The sequence below is a fragment of the Peromyscus californicus genome, unplaced genomic scaffold, assembly GCF_007827085.1.
Source record: "Peromyscus californicus insignis strain IS unplaced genomic scaffold, ASM782708v3 Scaffold_4__1_contigs__length_199733344, whole genome shotgun sequence".
Taxonomy (NCBI): domain Eukaryota; kingdom Metazoa; phylum Chordata; class Mammalia; order Rodentia; family Cricetidae; genus Peromyscus; species Peromyscus californicus.
This window is the reverse complement of record NW_026294562.1, coordinates 138,103,040-138,121,658: the sequence shown is the minus strand read 5'-3', so window position 1 is coordinate 138,121,658 and position 18,619 is coordinate 138,103,040. Positions and strand designations below refer to the sequence as shown.

Below are 18,619 nucleotides of genomic sequence, written 5' to 3'. Positions count from 1 at the left end.
TCCCCTCCCCTGGCCTGGATACAGGCAGATATGGCACTCCACCAAACTACCACAAACTGCACAGGGGCCTCTTTACCTTGTCCCAGGAGGACAGAAAGGATGTGCTACTTGGATATCTCATGTACTAATGAATTCTTTCAAGTATCAGTAAAAACTGAGGCTTTTTAGAAGATGTGTTTTGTTTCCTAAGGTCTCAGGAGATCCCCAGTTCCTGAGGTGGGCCGTCAATGCTGCTTCCCTCTTAGAAAGAGCTCTCAGCAGTGACGTCATGACTGACGGGCATTTCTTTTTCCTGTGGGTATTTTTAAAGCATCCAGGACCCTTCCCCCACACCATTTATGGAAGCAGACCCACCCTGCAGTTACTGCTGTCTGCGGAAGTTCCTACACAATACGGGAACTTTGCAGAGGAGGTGAACAGCGTTGTCCTGGGGCAAGACTCCAACTGAGAACTGGCAGCAAAGTATCTTGGGCCAACACGTTTTTAGATGAGTGTTTGTCTATGGTTGTTAATGTACCTGGTGCTTTGAGCATGTACATCTGTCCTGATCTTAGAAACCATTGTCTACCAGGAAGTGATGACAGGGTCAGTGTGGCTTCAGGGAAACCCATCTTCAACTGAAATGCCTTCTTTTGTTAATATTTAGAATTTCTTGGTGGGTTTCACTTACAGGTGCAGATTGAAACGGTATGGATGCCACTGTGGATGAAGGCTGAGGATGTGGGTCTCAACTATACCCTGCCCCCAATCTCCCAACCCACATGCTACTGTTATTACAGACCGGGGGTGGGGTGGGGTGGGGATGACCCAGTCACTCACCTGACCCTGCTAGCTGTTTTCCATTGCTGGCATCCATAGCAACCACGGACAGTAAAAGATCACAGAGAACTTGGCCTCTGGTGTCTACAGGCATCAAATCTTTTCCCTCTTCCCTAGGCAGTGAACTTTGGCTTGTGACTTCTGTGGCTAGAAATGGGCACTTTCTAGAATCTTAGACACAGAGTGGCTGCATCTAGGGAGAATGTAGACGCTTACAGGAGCATTAGAGTTTGGGTGTCCATGTGGAGACTTGCTCCCCAGGGTTTGGTAATGCTGGTAGACGGCAGAGCCGAAGTCTTCAGATCATGATGATGTGCCCATCAAGGGCACAGGGGGAACTGGGCTCCCTCTCCTCTTCCACCTCATGGGGAGGTCAATGGCTTTGCTCCATCACTCCCTCTTGCTAGGACACCCTGCCTCACCACAGGCTTACAGCAAAGGAGCCAACTGCCTATGGCGGACCCTGTGAAAGCATGCGTCAGAAGACCCCCTTCCTCTTTGGGTCGATTATCCTATTTGTTACAGTGACTACTAACAAAAAGGACACTAGAGGACACACATATAACCCTCTGAGGACACGGGCATCATGTCCTCCATGTCCTTTCTGCTGACTTCGAGTGAGGGAAAGTCAGTGAACTCAAATGTCTCCCACACCCAAAAGACAACCCACTGTCCCCAGAGATCTTGTGCAAAGTCCCAGCTGAGGTTCTGTCCCTCCAGTCAGTGGCTGGCGTTTCTCCAGATTTTAACTTGTCCCCCTCCCAGAGCCTCGGCTGACCACACCCCTCAAGAGAGTTACCTAGGCAAATAAAATAATGAATCATAAATTTTATTTCAAAATGTAAACGTCACTAAACATGCATACATGTTAAAACAATAAAATTTACAATTTCATTAATTTTTTTCTTTTGCATAGGACATTACAATATAGAATCTATGCCTTACAAAATACATAACAAAGTTTTATCCGAGCAAGCCAAGGCCAGATTGGGAACTGTACAACTGTAATACTTCACTGTAGTGATCCAGGAAAGACAGAACATGGCCTTTGGAAGCATGTTGGGAGCTAGGGTTTTGTTTAAAAAAAAAAAAAAAAAAAAGTTCCTATAGGAAAGAAAACCTGGAACTTGATGGAAATGGCCTTGGACCCTTGGATTTTGCCTTGGGGTTTTGGCAAAGGATCCCACAGAAGTTCCACCGATGGCTTTGGATGAGAAGCAGTCACCTGGGCCTAACCAATGAAACCACAACAGGGATATCCAGTCACCATGGAAGGCCAGGAGCTCTGGCCCCACAATGCAAGGAGGCTTGTGTTACTGTCCCTGGGGTCCCCTGCACTAGGCACCCCGGGCCTCTCCAGTGTGCAATGGGGAACAGAGAAATCCTTCTTCTCACATACCAGGGTAGTTCTCGTAACTCAAGTATGACACTGGAGCAGATGACCAGGCAGTGTCAGTCACGTGAGAAGTGGCCATAGCTTCTCCTGGGGAAGAGATACTCCCAAGTCTAGGCTCTCGGTTCTGAGAAGGGCAGCCTGGCTCACAGGCTGCCCTTGCTCCTGAGCACAGGCAGCAGACCCACAGTGGGTGTCCTAGGGAAAGAGCTGGGAGAAACCCCACCCTCATGCCTGACCTGTTTCCTGCCCACCCCCAGGGGTGTGGGGGAGGAGTCTTCTTTGCCATCCTGTTTGTTTCTAAATAAAAGTAGTTAAGTTTTTAAAGCTGTGTGAGATTGGGGGGGTGGGGGAGCGGGGCTGAGCTAGAGAGTTCCAAGACAAGCCCACCACTATCGCTGTAGGGAGTCAACGGAAAACAAGCCAGCCTCCTTCCCCTGGTGGCCTGGGGCCTCCAGGCCAGTTCTGCTCCTTTCGCTGGAGGTCAATTAGCCAGCAAGAGGAAGGGCCTCTCCCTCACCAGTGCTCAGGCCTCTATCAGTAGTTAGCTGGATTGAGCATCCATGTTTGGGTACAAAATTCTCTGGAATGTGTCCAGGACAAACCTTCGAAGACTCAGAATCAGGAAAATTAGTCATGGGGCCTGGCTCTTCCTCGTGCCATCCCGATTTCAAAACAGTGAGTCCACATCTGGATTTTCACTTTGAAAGATATGGCCACCAGGACTCACATATGGAAACTCTGGACAGCAAAAAAAATGTGGGTGACCTACAAAGCATTTTACTGATCACAACATGGCTGTACATAAACCTTCCAGCACTGTCTCTGACCTAATGACCTTTTGTAAAGTGTGTGTGTGGGGGATGCGCATTCAGTAACACCTGTCAGAAGTCCAAATAGGTAGCCTTGTAAAAAAGCCACAACCGGGAGCTGAGAAACGAGGCCAAGCTATTGCTCAGATTTGTCTTACATGGACGGTGCCCCTGCTTGGTGGAGATCCCAGAGGAAGCCTCTAGGAAATGCTGTGACCCTGTGTACATTGTATGTAGCACCTGCTTCTGGCAAGAAAAGGGCCGGCCTCCTGGACAGAATGAGGCTGGGAGGAAGAAGTCTGAAATGGTAACCCCTCTGTTCTGCCACATTTCCCTTGGAACCACAGAATGTCTCCTTCCCTCTTCCCCAAATCTAAATCACCCTTCACCAGGGTGCAGGTTTTTGCACCTGGAAGCTGCACTCTGGTGAATCCTGAGCCTGTCCCAATGCTGGCCTCAGAACAAAGTTGAGATGGGATGAGCTGGAGGTGGGGACCTTGAACTTAGGTCCTGTGGGTAGGGGGCACAGCAGGACACAGGTAGGGCACCTCCAGGACCACACTCCCATCAAGGGCATCACTGTCCATCCCTACGTAGCACCCATCAAGAGAGAACCGAGGGCCCTCTTTGGAAAGGGCTGTTTTCTGTATGGCTGTAGGATTCAGTAGGCATCTGGGGAACAGACATTGACCCCCTAATATGGCTGACGCAAAGAGGGGCTTTCTCATTTGGGACATGAGCTAAACTCCAGCCCCCTGATGGCTGAAGTCCAGAATTCCTTTTAGACACTGCGGTGGGGAACTCTCCCCTCACTCAGGCACTTTCATTGTGGGATCTCTGCCTCCCGTCCCTTGAAAAAAAAAAAAAAAAAAGATTTGACTTTTCATATTATTTCTGGGCACCCTATGGGTTCCTCAGTCAAACTGAAACCAGAAAATATGGCCATAACCGCAAAAAATCAAAGACCCCGCAACAGACCCAGACTGGGAAGCCTCTGCATCTTAGAAGGTATCCCTTGTTTATGACGAGATGGGAACCTAATGAGAACCCACTGGAAATGAGCCTAGTCCTGTTTCTCCCTTCCTCCCACCCCTTGATGAGATGAACTGAAGCCCCAGATGATATGGGGAGGGGTCCATGAGGGGTGCCTCGGTCCCATGCTGAAGGACCACACCCTGCCATTAAAGGAGAACCACTTTGGGAATGAAGACACGTTCATTTGCCAAAAATAGCCAACGCCTGCATATTTCTGTTTTAAGGCAACGTTACCCTTCCATCCGTCCGATGGAACAGCCCTGGGTCATTCAGAGGAAAAATTAAATTAAGTGCTCTTTGGAAATAGCCTACGCCCGCTTTCCCCTCCCCCACCCACCCCCAACCCGCTCTACTACGACAAACCAGCTCTTTCTTTTATTCCAAGATGATGGGGCTTAGAGTCCTTTTTACCCTTCCTAGGTGCAGGCAGTGGCGGAGTTGGAAAGGCTCCTTCTGTGACTCTGGGGGAGAGCACAAGCAGACAGAGACCTCGGCTGGCCTTTGAGGCACACTGCTGCCTCCCTCTGTCTTCAGAACCGTGGATGCAGGTGCACCAAAGGACTTTGGAATAAAATTCCTGAATCTGGAATGTGAATTCCTGAGACGTGAAATGTGTTCAGAGTGTGGCTTTCTCTGCCTCACACACCGACTTTGGGAGGGACGACACTTTGGAACTCAGCATGAAGATCGCCACACCCCAAGCACCCAGGGCTCCCTTCAGTCTAGGTCCCGACCACATATTCCATTCTCTTCCCCAGATGAAATGCAAGCAGGGCTGTCACCAGCCCTGCACTGGACCAGGGCAAGGGACCCCCACACACACACCCACCACACCTGCTTTCGGCAGCAACAATGCCACAGCCCAGCTCAGCACCTACTGCACTACCAGAAGCCACCCTATGCCATTAGCCTCTCAAAGCTGACATGGGAAGTTAGAAAGTGGTGTCCCAGGTCCACAAGGTAGCCACATGACAACAGCCAGAAACTGCAGACAGACCCGGCTGGGCATGGTCTCTGGGTTTTCCCTGTGCTACCCCCCTACACTGTGTGAGGGCTGGGGTACAGGCAGAATGACCACAACCAAGGCACTCTGGGCCCAGGAAGCCCATCTACGGCCCTCTGAGTCACAAGGGCTGATCCTCCACATCGAAATGAAGAGAGGTCTCTGGAGGACACCTCAAGTCCATCCCAAACCCACCCACCCAATACATACGCGCGCACACGCACACACACGTACACACATACACATATATATCCAGTCCTGGGGCCTTATGTTCCTAGGCCTCAGCTCTTAGGAGAAGGGGAGGAAATGGCTGGGTCTCTGCAGGGTGGGAGTAGATGGACACTCCAAGGATCTGCAGAAGAGCGACCAGAACATGGTCTTGCTAAGGAGGCCCAACATCTGAAGCCCAGCCCCGGTGTGGGCTCCAGGAGAAACAGGGCAGGCCTGGCTTCGGTTCCTGCTGTTTTACCGGCAGCCCCTCCCCCATCCCCACCCTGCAGATTGGGTGTGGCTAGGGTCCTCCGAGGCAGGGCAGGCAGAAAAGAGGGCCGGAAGTGGGGAGTGCAACAGTGTGGAACCGTGGGTTTGCTAAAGTCTCCACTCAAGGTTCTGAGAAGGTGACCCCCACAACTTTCACGAGGTGTCCCGCCGCAGAAGCAGGGTCCTTGTCTCTCCAGTATGTATCATCAGCTCCTATCACATCTGCTGTGCTGCTCTGAGGAGGTCCGGCCGATAGATAATGCCTTTGCCACCAGCGGTCTCTGTGGGATGTGAGCGCTGCCACCCACAGGGCCACACACACAGACTGAAGAGGCGGAAGAGGGGGCATGATGGTCCTGCTGCAAACAGAGGCCTCCACAGTGGCCCAGGGCACGAGAACTTGGGGAACTGGATGAAACACCACCAATTTGGGGGGGGGGGGGGGGGGCAGTTTCAGCACACCGTGCCCAGGGCACTATTTCCCAGTCTGAGAACGTGGTGTGAGGGTGACGGGTCCCAGGTGCCTTCTGTAGGGCAGGCAGGGCCCGGGCCGCCTCCCTGGGTTGTTGGCAGCAATGGTGTCCCAAATCCAGGCGGGGTTTGCATCTGGCCTCCATTTTTCTGAGGATTTCTGCAGGCAGAAAGCCAGGCAGGACCACGCTTACAAGGCAGATGTCCTTCTCCACAGTTCCACAGGCACGTGCTCCCATGGTCTGTCATGGCTTACCACATCCCTGTGAGGTGGCCAGTTCCCTCAGACCCACCTGTGCTCTGAGCCAGGCCGAGGGGCAGAGGACAGCAACTGAGTGGTAAGCAGGAAGAGGGGTACAGGCCTTTGGGGGAGCGGGGGCCTGCTGCGAAAGCACAATGTCAGTGGCCACATCTGTTCCCAGCTGGCCTGCTCTGCCCCAGTGATCCCCCAACCTCACAGAAAACTCCAGAGTGCAAATCTATGTACAGAGTAAGGCGGCAGAAAGACGTGCCCTCACTGACCTCGTGGACCGCGTCCATCCCTGAGAAAGGGGGGGGGGGGGGGTTTCAACACCGCTGAATCTCAACTTCGTGGCTAGCTCTATTGTGCAATTTGTGGGTCGTGTATATATTTTTTTTTTGAAAAAAAAAACAATTTTTTTTTTTGTTAAAAATTGACACCTGAGGTGAAGAAAAGTGTTTTGCTGTGGACTTCTCAAGTTCGCTCAGCTTTCCTATGACCAAGGGGGCGAGGCGCGGTCCGGGCGCGGGCGGGCGCTCAGGGCGAGCTGGCCGGGCTGATGGTGGGGCTGCTGGCATCCGAGCGGCTGTAGTCGCTGAGCGAGCCGGTCCGCGAGCCCCCGCCGCGCCGCTGCAGCATGCCCGGGTGGAAGTTGGCGTGGCGACGGGCGTGCTTCGTCAGGTGGTCGCTCCGCATGAAGCGCTTCTCGCAGATGGGGCAGCTGAACTTCTTCTCGCCCGTGTGCGTGCGGTAGTGCCGCGCCAGCTCGTCCGAGCGCGCGAACTTCTTGCTGCACTCCTGCCAGCTGCAGGCGAAGGGCCGCTCACCTGCGGGAGACAGGGGCAGAGCTAAGTCTCGGCCACACCCCACCGCCCGGCCAGGCCACTGCCTCCCGCCACCCTCGGGGCCCATTTTCCCAGCCCGTGACCAGCTCTCAGCCCACACCTGAGATGCAAGCGGATGACAGGTCCGAGGAAGAAACAAGCAACAAGGCCGACTCTGGCACGGGCGCTCAGGCAAGGGAAAGAAAGCATGCCATCAACACTCCCGGGCAGGGCCAATGGTACTTAGCCCTGAGAGGGGAGTAGGAAGGAGGTGCAGGCCCCAAGGGACACTCTTCATCTTGTCTAGCAAGAGGGGGTCGGAGAGGGCATTACCCAGAGCCTGCCAGCACACTGCCCCTGCTCTGGCAGGGGTCCTAGGGCAGGCCAGGCACGCAACAGACTTCAAAAGGCTCCTGCAGACTCAAGCAGGATGACACACAAAGGTGATGATAGATCAGAATGGCCCAGCAGGGGCCTAGGCAGGTGTGGAGAAGGCAGACCACAGAGCGCCTCTGCCTCCGTAGTGTAGATTCACTCACTCTAGACCCCAATCTACTCCTTGCTCAGATCAAGGGACAAGCTAGCATTTACCCCAACTCTTACACACACACACACATGCACGTACGCACACACATTTGGTGGCACCCCAGAATGAAGCCTGTCTGGTACTGGAGCAGTCACACGCTGCCTTTTCCCTTTTCCTTGCCCTACAGAGGCTCTAAGGAAGATTTCCAGCCCTTGAAGTTGGCCCACCTAAGTCCAGCAAAGGAAATCCACATAGCCCACCCATCCACCTTAAATATAAACAGACACCTGGGGCCACCTGACAGCCAATGAAAATCACTAGCATGAAAAGGAAAGCAAAAAAGCCACCAACCCCAGAGGAAAAAGAGAGAAGCCAGGAAACAAAATATTAACCTATAATTTCTAATCAGTATTCTCAACAGAATCTGAGATATGGTGGGATGCACAGAACAAAGAGAACGCCATAAAAAGCAACTTCAGAGAGAGAAAAAAAAAGCACTGAAATTAAACATATTCTTGACTAAATAATAATTCTAAAAGGCTAGAGATATATTCAAAGAACTATCTTGAAAAACTGAAAACAAAAAACAATTCTAGAAAATAGGTGAATGCTGCATTCACCTGGGACTGCTCCTGGGACTGCTGAAGACAAGGCCCTGTGTGGTATATGTTTTCCTCATTAATTTTCACATCATGGGGAGAGATACTGAGAGGTGATTCAAAACCAAGCAACCTGGGGCATAGCCATGAGTGGTTACTTTTTGGTTCTTTTTTTTTTTTTTTCCAGACAGGGTTTCTCTGTGTAGCTTTGCGCCTTTCTTGGGACTCACTTGGTAGACCAAGCTGGCCTCGAACTCACAGAGATCCGCCTGGCTCTGCCTCCTGAGTGCTGGGTTTAAAGGTGTGTGCCACCACCGCCTGGCAACTCTTTTGGTTCTATTTTCCAAGACTGTTCTATGAGTAGATTCCTAGCTTTTCATGGATTTTTTTTTTTTCTCTGTGTAGCTTTGCGCCTTTCCTGGATCTCGCTCTTTAGATCAGGCTGGCCTCGAACTCACAAAGATCCGCCTGGCTCTGCCTCCCGAGCGCTAGGATTAAAGGCATGCACCACCACCGCCCGGCGGAATTTTTGTTTTTAACAGACAGCAGAGGACTAAAAGTTGAAAGCTCCAGGAATCAGTACAGGGGTTTTTATCTAAGAAGAGGTATAGACTGGCAAAATAGGAAAAGAGAAAAAAAGAATGCAGGAAATTGCTAAGTGGAAAGTAAGACAATCTGTTGTCAGTGTGTGTGGTAGGGGCGCAGAGAGACAGGAGAGGATGCTGGGGGAAATCAGGCAGAGGTGTGAGCTGAGTGCACAAAAGCATCCCTTGCTATGAGAAGTTCTGCATAATAACAACAGTGAGTAAAAAAAATGAGAGCTCAACACTTAATAAGTGGTACGCGAGAAACAAACCTCAGGCTATCCACGCCAGAACAAGATACTACGTGTCTATGTCATACTGGACAGCTGGAGGGCAGGGAACGGGGAGTTTACATGATATATATTCCATACAGGAAAAAAAAAAAAGGAAACCAGGAGTGAAGGGCAACCCGGAGGCTTGGGGAGGCAGGGGCCGAAGGTCCACAGGGGATGATCCTAGGACCAAAGTAATTCTGTGCAGAGAGCATGATCAAGATATTAGATAAACCTGAGGACACAGCAAAGGCACACGACTTTTCCTTTTTTTTTTTTTTTTAAGGTGACTATGAACTCCAGTAAATACAGGAGCAATCTGGACACAAGACAACAACAATCCAATGAGAAGCACACTCAAGTACTGGCGTGCAACCAGTGAAGCGTGCAAAGGCTCAGCCGCTTTTCCTATGTAAAACTACTTATCTTTCCCAACAACCCCATGTAAAGGTAGAAGTAAAGAGAACCCCAGCACAGGCCTCAGCAGGTCAACTTTGTCTCTCAGTCCTGTAAGCCACTGCTAGATTTCAAGACTGTGCAGAATCAGTGTCACAGACGGATCCCACCGCCCCAGCAGAAAACGTGGCTTCCAAAGAAAGGTAGAAAGGTACACGGTGGGATTAAAATAATATAATAATTAAAATTATATATTCATCAACTCAGGAGGAGGGTGGGCATAAGGGTAGGAGATAAATTCTTAAATTAATAGCATGAAAACAACAGATTAATCTGAGAAATTAAGAAACAGAAATGTATATTATATATACCACACACATACATATTCTTTTCTTTTTTTTTTTTTACAATACCCATCAGGACAACTAAAATCAGATCAGGGGAACAGTATTAAATTGAACACAGTTTTATGATAAGCTTTTCTGTGCTGCGGACTTACAAGAGCAGCAGGTAAAAGTGTTCGCTTAATCAAGCCAAATGACCTGCGTTCCATCCCCAAGACCCACACAGTGGAGGGAGAGAACCAATTCCCAAAAGTCATCTTCTGATCTTTACACGTGTGACATGCTATTCACATGTACCACCACCTCCCAATTAAAAAAATGATTAAATACAGTTTTAAAAATATCTAACCCAACCACAGTCCAAGAAATGGCAATGTTGAATACACTGCTCACTGGTTCCGGGGGTGGGAGGGAGTGTCTTATCAACAAAACAGTGAAAAACGTCACACGCCAATTCTATTCTCGGACATTCAGAGGGCCTATTAATCAGCAGCAGCACCGTGGGAAGGTCTGGCCTCGACGCTGTCAGGTCAGACCCGGTCTCCGTTATACTGATGGTACGATTCCAGACTGCGTGCAGTAGGATGAGCAAAGAAAAAGAGACAGCCAACCCCTAACCCCCAGAAGCTGTGAGGTAGCCTAATTTGAAGTGGGGGTGGGGGATAGAGGTCTTTGTAGATAAAATTGGGGTAAAAATCTTGAGACAAAGCCACAAGATACAGAGGGAAGTAACGGGCAGACGGCGCTAAGAGACTGGACCAACCCATCCCTAAGTTCGCAGCTGCCAGCTCCAGCGCTGGAAGTGAGGAGGGATGCACACAGCAGGTGCTCCCTTGGAGCCTCCAGGGAGAACCATCCCTGCCAGCATTTTGGTCTTAGGCTTCTGGTTTCATTCAGGAAATCTGAAAAGTAAATTTCAGCTGCTTTCAGCTCTCCACTGGTTCTGTGTTACAGCAGCTACAGGAAACAAATATGCTGTCCTGTTCTCACAGCAGGGCCCACATGGTGATGGACAGGCTGGACACAACCAGCTCTGGTACCAGGCTTGCCGTGGTCCAAAATGGCTATTATGTGCTATCCCCACCCCGGTCTTCTTAGACTGCAGTGGGGGTGGGAGCTGGGTTCAGGGTGGAGTCAGAATGCACTGAACTCAGACTCACTTGCATTCCTAACAGCCCTGGATCCTTGTCCTTTTCAGGATCTTTCCGCTCGTATCCCCGGAAGCCTATGAGGTGGGTACTATTAAAGGTGGGCCAGGCAATGTCCAGGCTGCAGACAAGGGCAGCATCTGAGGAGACTTGTCACTGGAGTTTCTCGCTGGGGAGGAAAGTGGGAAAGGACTTTCGCCGAGTACATGCTTAAGGCGGGACCTTCGGGACATGGTCCTCACCCCAAGAGAAGACACAGCACAAACAACACCCAAGCTCAGGTTCCAGCAGCTGTCCAGAGTGAGGCCATCAATGATCACACAGTCTGGAATTTTCCACTGTACTCTAGGAAGAGCAAAGGTAGGCAACTGTCACTGCAGTCAACAGTTTTAGCTCATGGTGCCATGCAAGGGTCTCAGGTGCCTACAGGTACCCACCCTCCAGCATCACTCTGAAAGCGCTGTTCTGGAGACTGGCCTCCGGGTGGAGTGGCTGGACTGAACTAATCACAGGACACCCTACACAGGCAAGCCCGGCACCACAGCTGGTGACCCCACCTTCCATCACGGCGAAGGGAGTGCGATGGCTAAAACCCCTCACTGCTGGCCTCACTGCTGGACTGGAATCCTGCATGCGCCCTCCTGCGTCCAACGCAGCCCCCAAGGATAAGGTGTCGTCTAACTCAAAAAGAAAGACACTGGTCGTCTCAAGGTAGCTGGATTAGAGGAGGCAGGTCCCTATAGAAAGCTGGTCTTTTTGAAGACTCCCAAAGCCCTCAGGGGACCCCATTCTCAGAAACTAAAAGGGACCACGGAACAGAGTGTTGGATGACCAAGACAGGTGCATGGGGAGGTGACTGGAGCCACACGGTAAGACAGGGTGGGAGGAAGGGGGCTGGCGGCTGACTTTGAGGCACTCTGACTGGGTGGGCAGGGAAGTAGAGGAAGGAAACTGAAGGAAGGCCAACCACTGTAGGGGGCGGGGCCAGAGCTAGGCTGTCTCGGTGTCTCAGGGTTGGGGAAGTGCCTGGGCAGGCACAAGGGCCAGAAGCAGTAGGCCAAGGCAAAGTCCAGAGGGGGCTACGGAATTGCGACCCTGCACACGGGGTGAGGGGGCTTCAGCGTGAAGCTGGGGGCGTGGGGATGCAGTGTGTCCTGGGGATTCAGCGGGAGGTGGGACTGGCCAGGGGCTCTTGGCTCGAAAGGACCACAGTTACATAAATGTTCCCTGGCGCCGCCGCGAGGCCGCCAGTAGCAGCAAGCAGCGCATGGCGCAGGCTGAGCGTGATTGCCTCATCTTATCAGGGAACACAACGTCCCACACACGTTCTTGCCCAAGCCGCAGGCCTGGGCGGGAACAGCGTGTTCTCTGTGAGGCTGGCCGGAGGAGGGGAAGCGACCGCACAGGCTCTCCTCCTGCCAAAGCCCTGGCTGGGATTGGGCGCGCACTGTCCAGCAGCCGAGGTGCACAAGCACTGTTGTTGGCTTCTCAAAGCGCTCCAGCTCAGAGTCTGAGCTCAGTCCCGGGCTGCTACTGCTGGATCCTCCGGTCCAAAGGGCATGCTCCCGTTACCTAGCACCACCCAGATAGCTAAGCCTCACGGCCACTCTCACTCCTCCCCACCAGCTGAGTGGGACTCTTCGGGTTCCAGCAGCACCTGCACAAACCACAGCGCTTTCTGCTTTGTGTGGACCTCTCAGGAGCAGCAAGTGTTTTTAGAGACTTTTCGCTGCCCCACCCCCACCCTATGTGTGCTGGGGAGGGGACAGGGCAACCTCCTGCTTGACCTTGGTTTGGGTTTACTGCCCAAGCCACAGCATCCAACTGGATGCCTACCTTGCTCTCTTATTGTGGAGGGAGAAGGGAGAGCCTGGGGATGATGCCCCTCTGACCAGGAGACCCTGCAAAAGCAGATCATCCATCAACCTTATGCAGCATCCCAGATTACACGAACAGGCCTCTGTCGGCACAAGGAATCTATGTGGAGGTTACGGAGGCAGGGCAGAACAATCAGAAGCCTTTAAAGAGATCCCACACCTCACAGACTCTCAGTCTTGGCTACTCCATACCAGAGTGGGCTGTCACTTAACAGCTTTGATCTGTGGTCACTGGCTTGGGGCCATTTCTAGCTTCGACCTCAAGAATGCCTTGAGGTAGTCTTCACTCCAGGAAGGCCTGCTTGCCCTCCTAGCAAAGCTGAGCAGACAGCTAAATATTTTGGGATGCTCAACTGGAGACCTCCATGAAAATTCAGGTACACAGCCTCACTGGGCTATGAAGGTACCTCACTAGGTACCATTTGGTTGCTAGTGGCCAAGACAACTCATCAGCAGATGACTTGTCTTCCTCACCTTCAGAAAAGGTGAGAAGTATACACCCCAGAAGGAGAGCAGGCTAGTGGCAGAGCCCGAGTAGTCACAGCTAGGACCCAGGACTCAAGTCTGCATCAAGAAAGATGCAAACATCGAGGAAACTGTCTTCCCTGCCCTCACTGGGCCACTGATGCCTCGAGTGGTCTTCTTACCTCTTTCCCAGCCACTGTGAGGGGTATGTGGGAGAACTGGAGGACATATGCCTGCTGCACAGTCGTGCTGGTAAGAGATATGCCTTTATCGCCTGTGGACCAAGGGGCCCCAGGGACGTGTATGCCTGAGCAAATGGGTGGCATACAGCAGCCGGAGGAACCGCTGGCTACACATGCTGCTCTAGCTCTCTGGCCTGCTGTTGCTGTTGTGGGAACCAACGTCAATGATTGCATCATATTCCCTACACTTGGTCTTAGCCCAAAGGCCGAAAAGCGGCGAACACACACACACACACACACACACACACACACACACACACACACACACACATCCAGTTACAGAAGGGAGAGTACTACTCAACCTCAGAATCCACCTTGAACCAATATGTGTCTTGGCAATTTCTGCACTGGATGCAGGGATATTTTTTAGCTGTAATTGGTATGGGATAACTTGCTACTAAAATGCGTATGGAAAATCGAGTCAGAAAAGCTCTGTGAAGGGACCACCGTGTTTGAAGATATCGTAACTAGCTGCTGGAATGGGGCTGGAGGTCAGAGCTGGATCTGAACAAGTGGCAACTCCATCAGCTGTACCAAGTGAGAAGGGGAGTGTCACAAAAGGTATTAAAACAGTTGGTGTCCATAAGGGTCAGCACCACACTTTATACATTCTGCCAGAATCAATTCTCTACGGCATCAATGCATCACATGGTCCTCCGTAAATATATACAATTTCTATATGCTGGTTCAAATTTCCGAAATTAAAAGAAAGTCTAAGCTGTCAAGGATGTGAACATGAAAAATGAAACCATGAAAGTTCTATGAGCAAAGTGTGCTCTAACACTTGGGCAGAAGTTCTTTATAGAAATCCAAGTCCAGCAGCCAGGAAAGAAAAGACTGAGAACTGGACCACACAGAACTTCATGCACAGTCGTTCTAATAATGACCAACAGGAAAAAACACACACAAAGCTCATCATATTCAATATGGTGTTTATGAAAACTGGAAGAAGAGAAAAAAAAAGGTGGAAAACCAGGCAGAAGCCGTTCATAAGGAGGGTACGGTGGGTCTCCCATACAACCACAAAGAGCCCCCTCCACACACACACACACACACCAGGATTTCAAAGCAAAGGATTGCACTGATGTCAGGCTACAGGGACGTAGCCACTCTGTCCCTCTGCTTAGGACAACTGCGAAAGCTCCTCTCAGGGTGACGGGCAACAACTAGCAAGGTTATACTTGTGGCTGAGACTGCAGCCCAGTATCAGCCGTCATGCCCAAGGCGCCGGGCCAGGCCCCACTGCTGTGTTTTAAAACACTGCCTACCCTCCAGGCCTCTAAACCTTTCAGTGCCTACCTACAAACATACCCGCACACTTAGAAAATGGTATTCACACCTGACTGGTCGGCAGGGCTGAAGCCCAGAAATGAACAGAATTCTTCAACAGATGTTGAAACTAGGGAACACGTGTACCAGAGGGTAACATGAATAAGTTGGTGTTCTTTGTGGACCGCTACAGACAGGCTAACCGCCTGGTGAGGAAAACAAGGGCCAGAACAAAAGCATGAAGCATTTGGATAAGCAGTGTGGGGCTGCACAAGCACCTGCCTGTCTGTGCAGAAGTGAGAACTGGTTCTCCTGTGCAGGCAGAGGACAGAGAGGGCTGCAAAACCACTTACGCCAAGCCAGGCCAAAAAAAAAAAAAAACAACATTCCATATGGTCAAGTAGGAAATGATGCTAGTCATGGGGTTGGCACGATGGTACAGTGGGTAAAAAAAGCACTTGCTGTGCCAACCTGACAACATGAATTAGATTCTTGAAGCGCACAGTGGGCCGAGAACAGCCTTGTGGTGGTTTGAAAGAAAATGGCCCCCAAAGGGAGTGGCGGTATTAGAAGGTGTGGCCTTGCTGGGGTAGGTGTGGTCTTGTTGGAGGAAGTGTGTCACTGTGGAGGCGGGCTTTGAGGTCTCATATATGCTCAAGATACCACCCAGTGTTTTAGTCCACTTCCTGTTGCCTTCTGATCAAGATGTAGCCAGCACCAAGTCTGGCCTGCAGGGCACCATTCCCGCCCCCCCCATGATGATAATGAACTAAACTTCAGAAACTGTAAGCTGTCACCTCAATTAAATGTTGTCCTTTATAAGAGTTGTTGTGGTCATGGTGTCTCTTCACAGCAATAGAAACCCTAAGACAAGGCTCCCCAAAGCTGTCCTCTAACTTCCACGTGAGCAGCAGCTCACACACACCAGCATGCATGCGTATACAATACACAATAACAAATAATAATTTAAAAATAGAAAATGCTGCTCGCGGGTCATGTCTACTTAAAAATTAGACATTAGGGCTAGGAGCACAGCTCAGAGGAGGAACACTGGCCTAACACACATGGGGCCTCGGGTTGCATTTCCAGCACAACAAAAAGTAAGAATAAAAACTAGACTTTGAAATATCTTTCAGTTGGACATGGACCTCATGTCTATAATTCCAATGCTTTGGAGACAGAGGCTGAGACTGCCCTGAGTTAGAGGCCAGCCTAGGCTATCTAGTGGATTCTAGGCCAGCTTGGGCTAATGTAAATATTCTTATCAGTAATAATAATAGTAACTTATCTGCACATTCCTAGCCAAGCCTCCACTCAGCTTCAGCTGCGTTCTACTCTGTACAACACCCGTCCCTCACCAGCTCTATTTTTAATTATGTGTATGTGTATGCGTCTCTGTCTAGGTGGGTGTCTGTGTGTGAGTGCAGGGCCCACTGGGGCCAGCAGCACAGAGGCTGGGTGCATGCTGCCTGACATGGGTTCTGGGAACTCAACTTAGGTCCCCTGCAAGAGCAGAACATGCTCTCAACCACAGAGCCATCTCTCCTGCCCAATCAGCTCTCTTAACGTAATGGTCATTCAGGGGACTCTCTTAAGACCATGGGGAAGGGGTGCTTAGATTATGAGAGACCCCAAAGAGCAACAACGTGCCATTCTTACTTATAGGAGCTGCTCCGGGGCAAGGTTTCAGGCTTTAGAGACCCTGCATCACAGGCAGGTGGTTCTTTCTGTTCAAGGGCATTCTCAGATAAAGGCTTGACAGGCAATCCAGAAGAGGGCGGGCTTGAAAGGGACAGGTGACAAATACTGGCCAGGCCAAGAATGTAAATAGCAGCAGGTCCAGGACGGTGACTGGGTAAGAGGCTCCTCCCAACTGTCCGTACCCTCCAAGACTATCCCCTGAACACCTACTTGAGTGTAAGGGCAGGTGCTGGCATCCTGGAGGCCAAGTCTTACCTCAGCCCTAACACACACTCCCCAACATCAAGCAGGAAAGTTGGTCCCTCGGTAGGGGCTGGAGCGGTGGGCACCAGGGAGACAGCAGACTTCTGGGGAAGAGTTTACTCTTGGATCACAAAGGGAAGGCCGAGGGAGGGCAACAGGTACAAGGTGAAGAAGCCTGAGTACTTCCCTCTGGTAGAGTGGGCCCCATTGTGATGTTCTGGGGCAGAGCCGGCAATCGGCAACCTGTGGAGACTCCCAGAAAGTCACCAACACAGACAAGCCCTCTGCCCACCCAGGGGTGGGGGTGGAGGACACACCTCCTCTGTGAAAGAAACTCTTCAAGGGCACCAAGCGAGGCCTCAGGGGACAGAGTGTGGCACGGTGACGGTGTCTGCCAGCTGTACCCGTGGTAGGTCTACCCTGCACCCCCAGGACTCTTGTCAGCAGCTGAGAGAGAAGGCCACCTCTCTGCCCTGTGGTAATCAATGTGCCTCCCTCCTCTTTCCTCTTCCTGTGTACCCTCACCCCTACCCTGGGTGCCCCCTAGAGGTACCTGGCCAGCAGGGGCATGTACCTTGTTCTTCTCGGATATTACACCCTAGTGGTAGGAGCCATCCACAGTGGGTCAGCTTCACCCTCGCATTATGCCTGCCAGCTTACCTGCCTCTACCAACCCTGAGACCTGAAAGTGTGGGACCCACCTCAGATGAGGAGTCAATGCCCCCTCAGAGCTGGGCCTCAAAGCCTACATTTTTGCCTAGGAAGGAATTTGCATATCCTTCCTCACCACAACGGTGATGCCGGGAAATGCTATGGCCTGCTGCCTCCACACTCATATTGCAGGTGAAAGGAGAGAAACATAGGAAACCAGTGCCCCATCTGACCCACAGATAGAGGCTGAGCACAGGTCACACTGTGAGGCGCCTGGCCCCCAGCCTCACCAATCCCACACTTCAAGTTCTGCAGAGGAAGACTAGCAGCTATCTCAGAATCAGGCTGTAGCAGTTGGCCAATTCCTGATCACAGTCAGCCTGCAAGCTAGGGGCAGCACCCCTGCAGAACAATCCCAGGAGAGGGCAGGCAATCACCAATGCTCTGGCTGCAGCAGACAACCCCTAGACTGCAGAAGGGGTCAGCTTCCCCAGCCCCAAGGCCCTATCCATGAGAGGAAAGCTGTATACTGCCAATCACCTGCCCACTCCAAGCAGCAGAGTGTCGGGGGAGCCTGAGAGTGACTACCTGGAAGTCCTGAACCTCCTACCTGGCTGGTTAGGAAGATTCTAATTAATTGGGGGGGGGGGGGGGTCCCTATGAAATTACCAGCAGGACATAACAAACAGTTTATCCAGAGCTGACTTCATAAAGCAAACACATTGGAATTGTCATTTTTACTGTGGGCCTGAGCTATCTGGTTTTTTATTTAAAAAAGGAAAAGGGGGGACAGCGACCTGTCTTTTCTAAGAACAGCTGCAGAGTGGTGGGGAGTCCTGCTTCACACCCTCAAGGCCCGCCGGGAAATCTCCTCTACAGATCACCGGTCCACTGACCCAGCAGATGCCTCCAGTTACTGGCAATTTATACCCAGCGTATTTTCTGGGAAAACCATTGTGTTCAAAGGTCTAGTTTGAGAATGGGCTTTCCTGCAGAGTTCCCTCAGCCACAGGCATAGTCCCTCAGTTCTGCCTGCAGCTGCTCAGAAGTTTGGGAACTCTGCTCCGGAAGCCATCTAGGAGACAAAGCCAGCCCCATTCCGGCCCCAGTCCTGCCCAGGGCTTCCACAGAGTCCCTTCCTCCTTGAACTCTGGCCCTCCACCCTATTTCCTATACCTTTTGCTATCCTTGCCTGGAGCCCAAAGGAGCTGATCCAAGAGACAC

General features: G+C 51.4%; 1 protein-coding gene across 1 annotated transcript in view; it reads right to left on the bottom strand.

Moving 5' to 3' along the window:
* Positions 1 to 1,632: 1,632 nt before the first annotated feature.
* The window catches only part of Klf13 (KLF transcription factor 13), a 52,466-nt gene continuing 35,479 nt past the window's right edge, over positions 1,633 to 18,619 (bottom strand). The window contains exon 2 of the mRNA XM_052762366.1: positions 1,633 to 7,081. Coding sequence (XP_052618326.1) covers positions 6,792 to 7,081 — 290 coding nt within the window. The 3' untranslated portion in view covers positions 1,633 to 6,791. The remainder of the gene's footprint in view (positions 7,082 to 18,619) is intronic.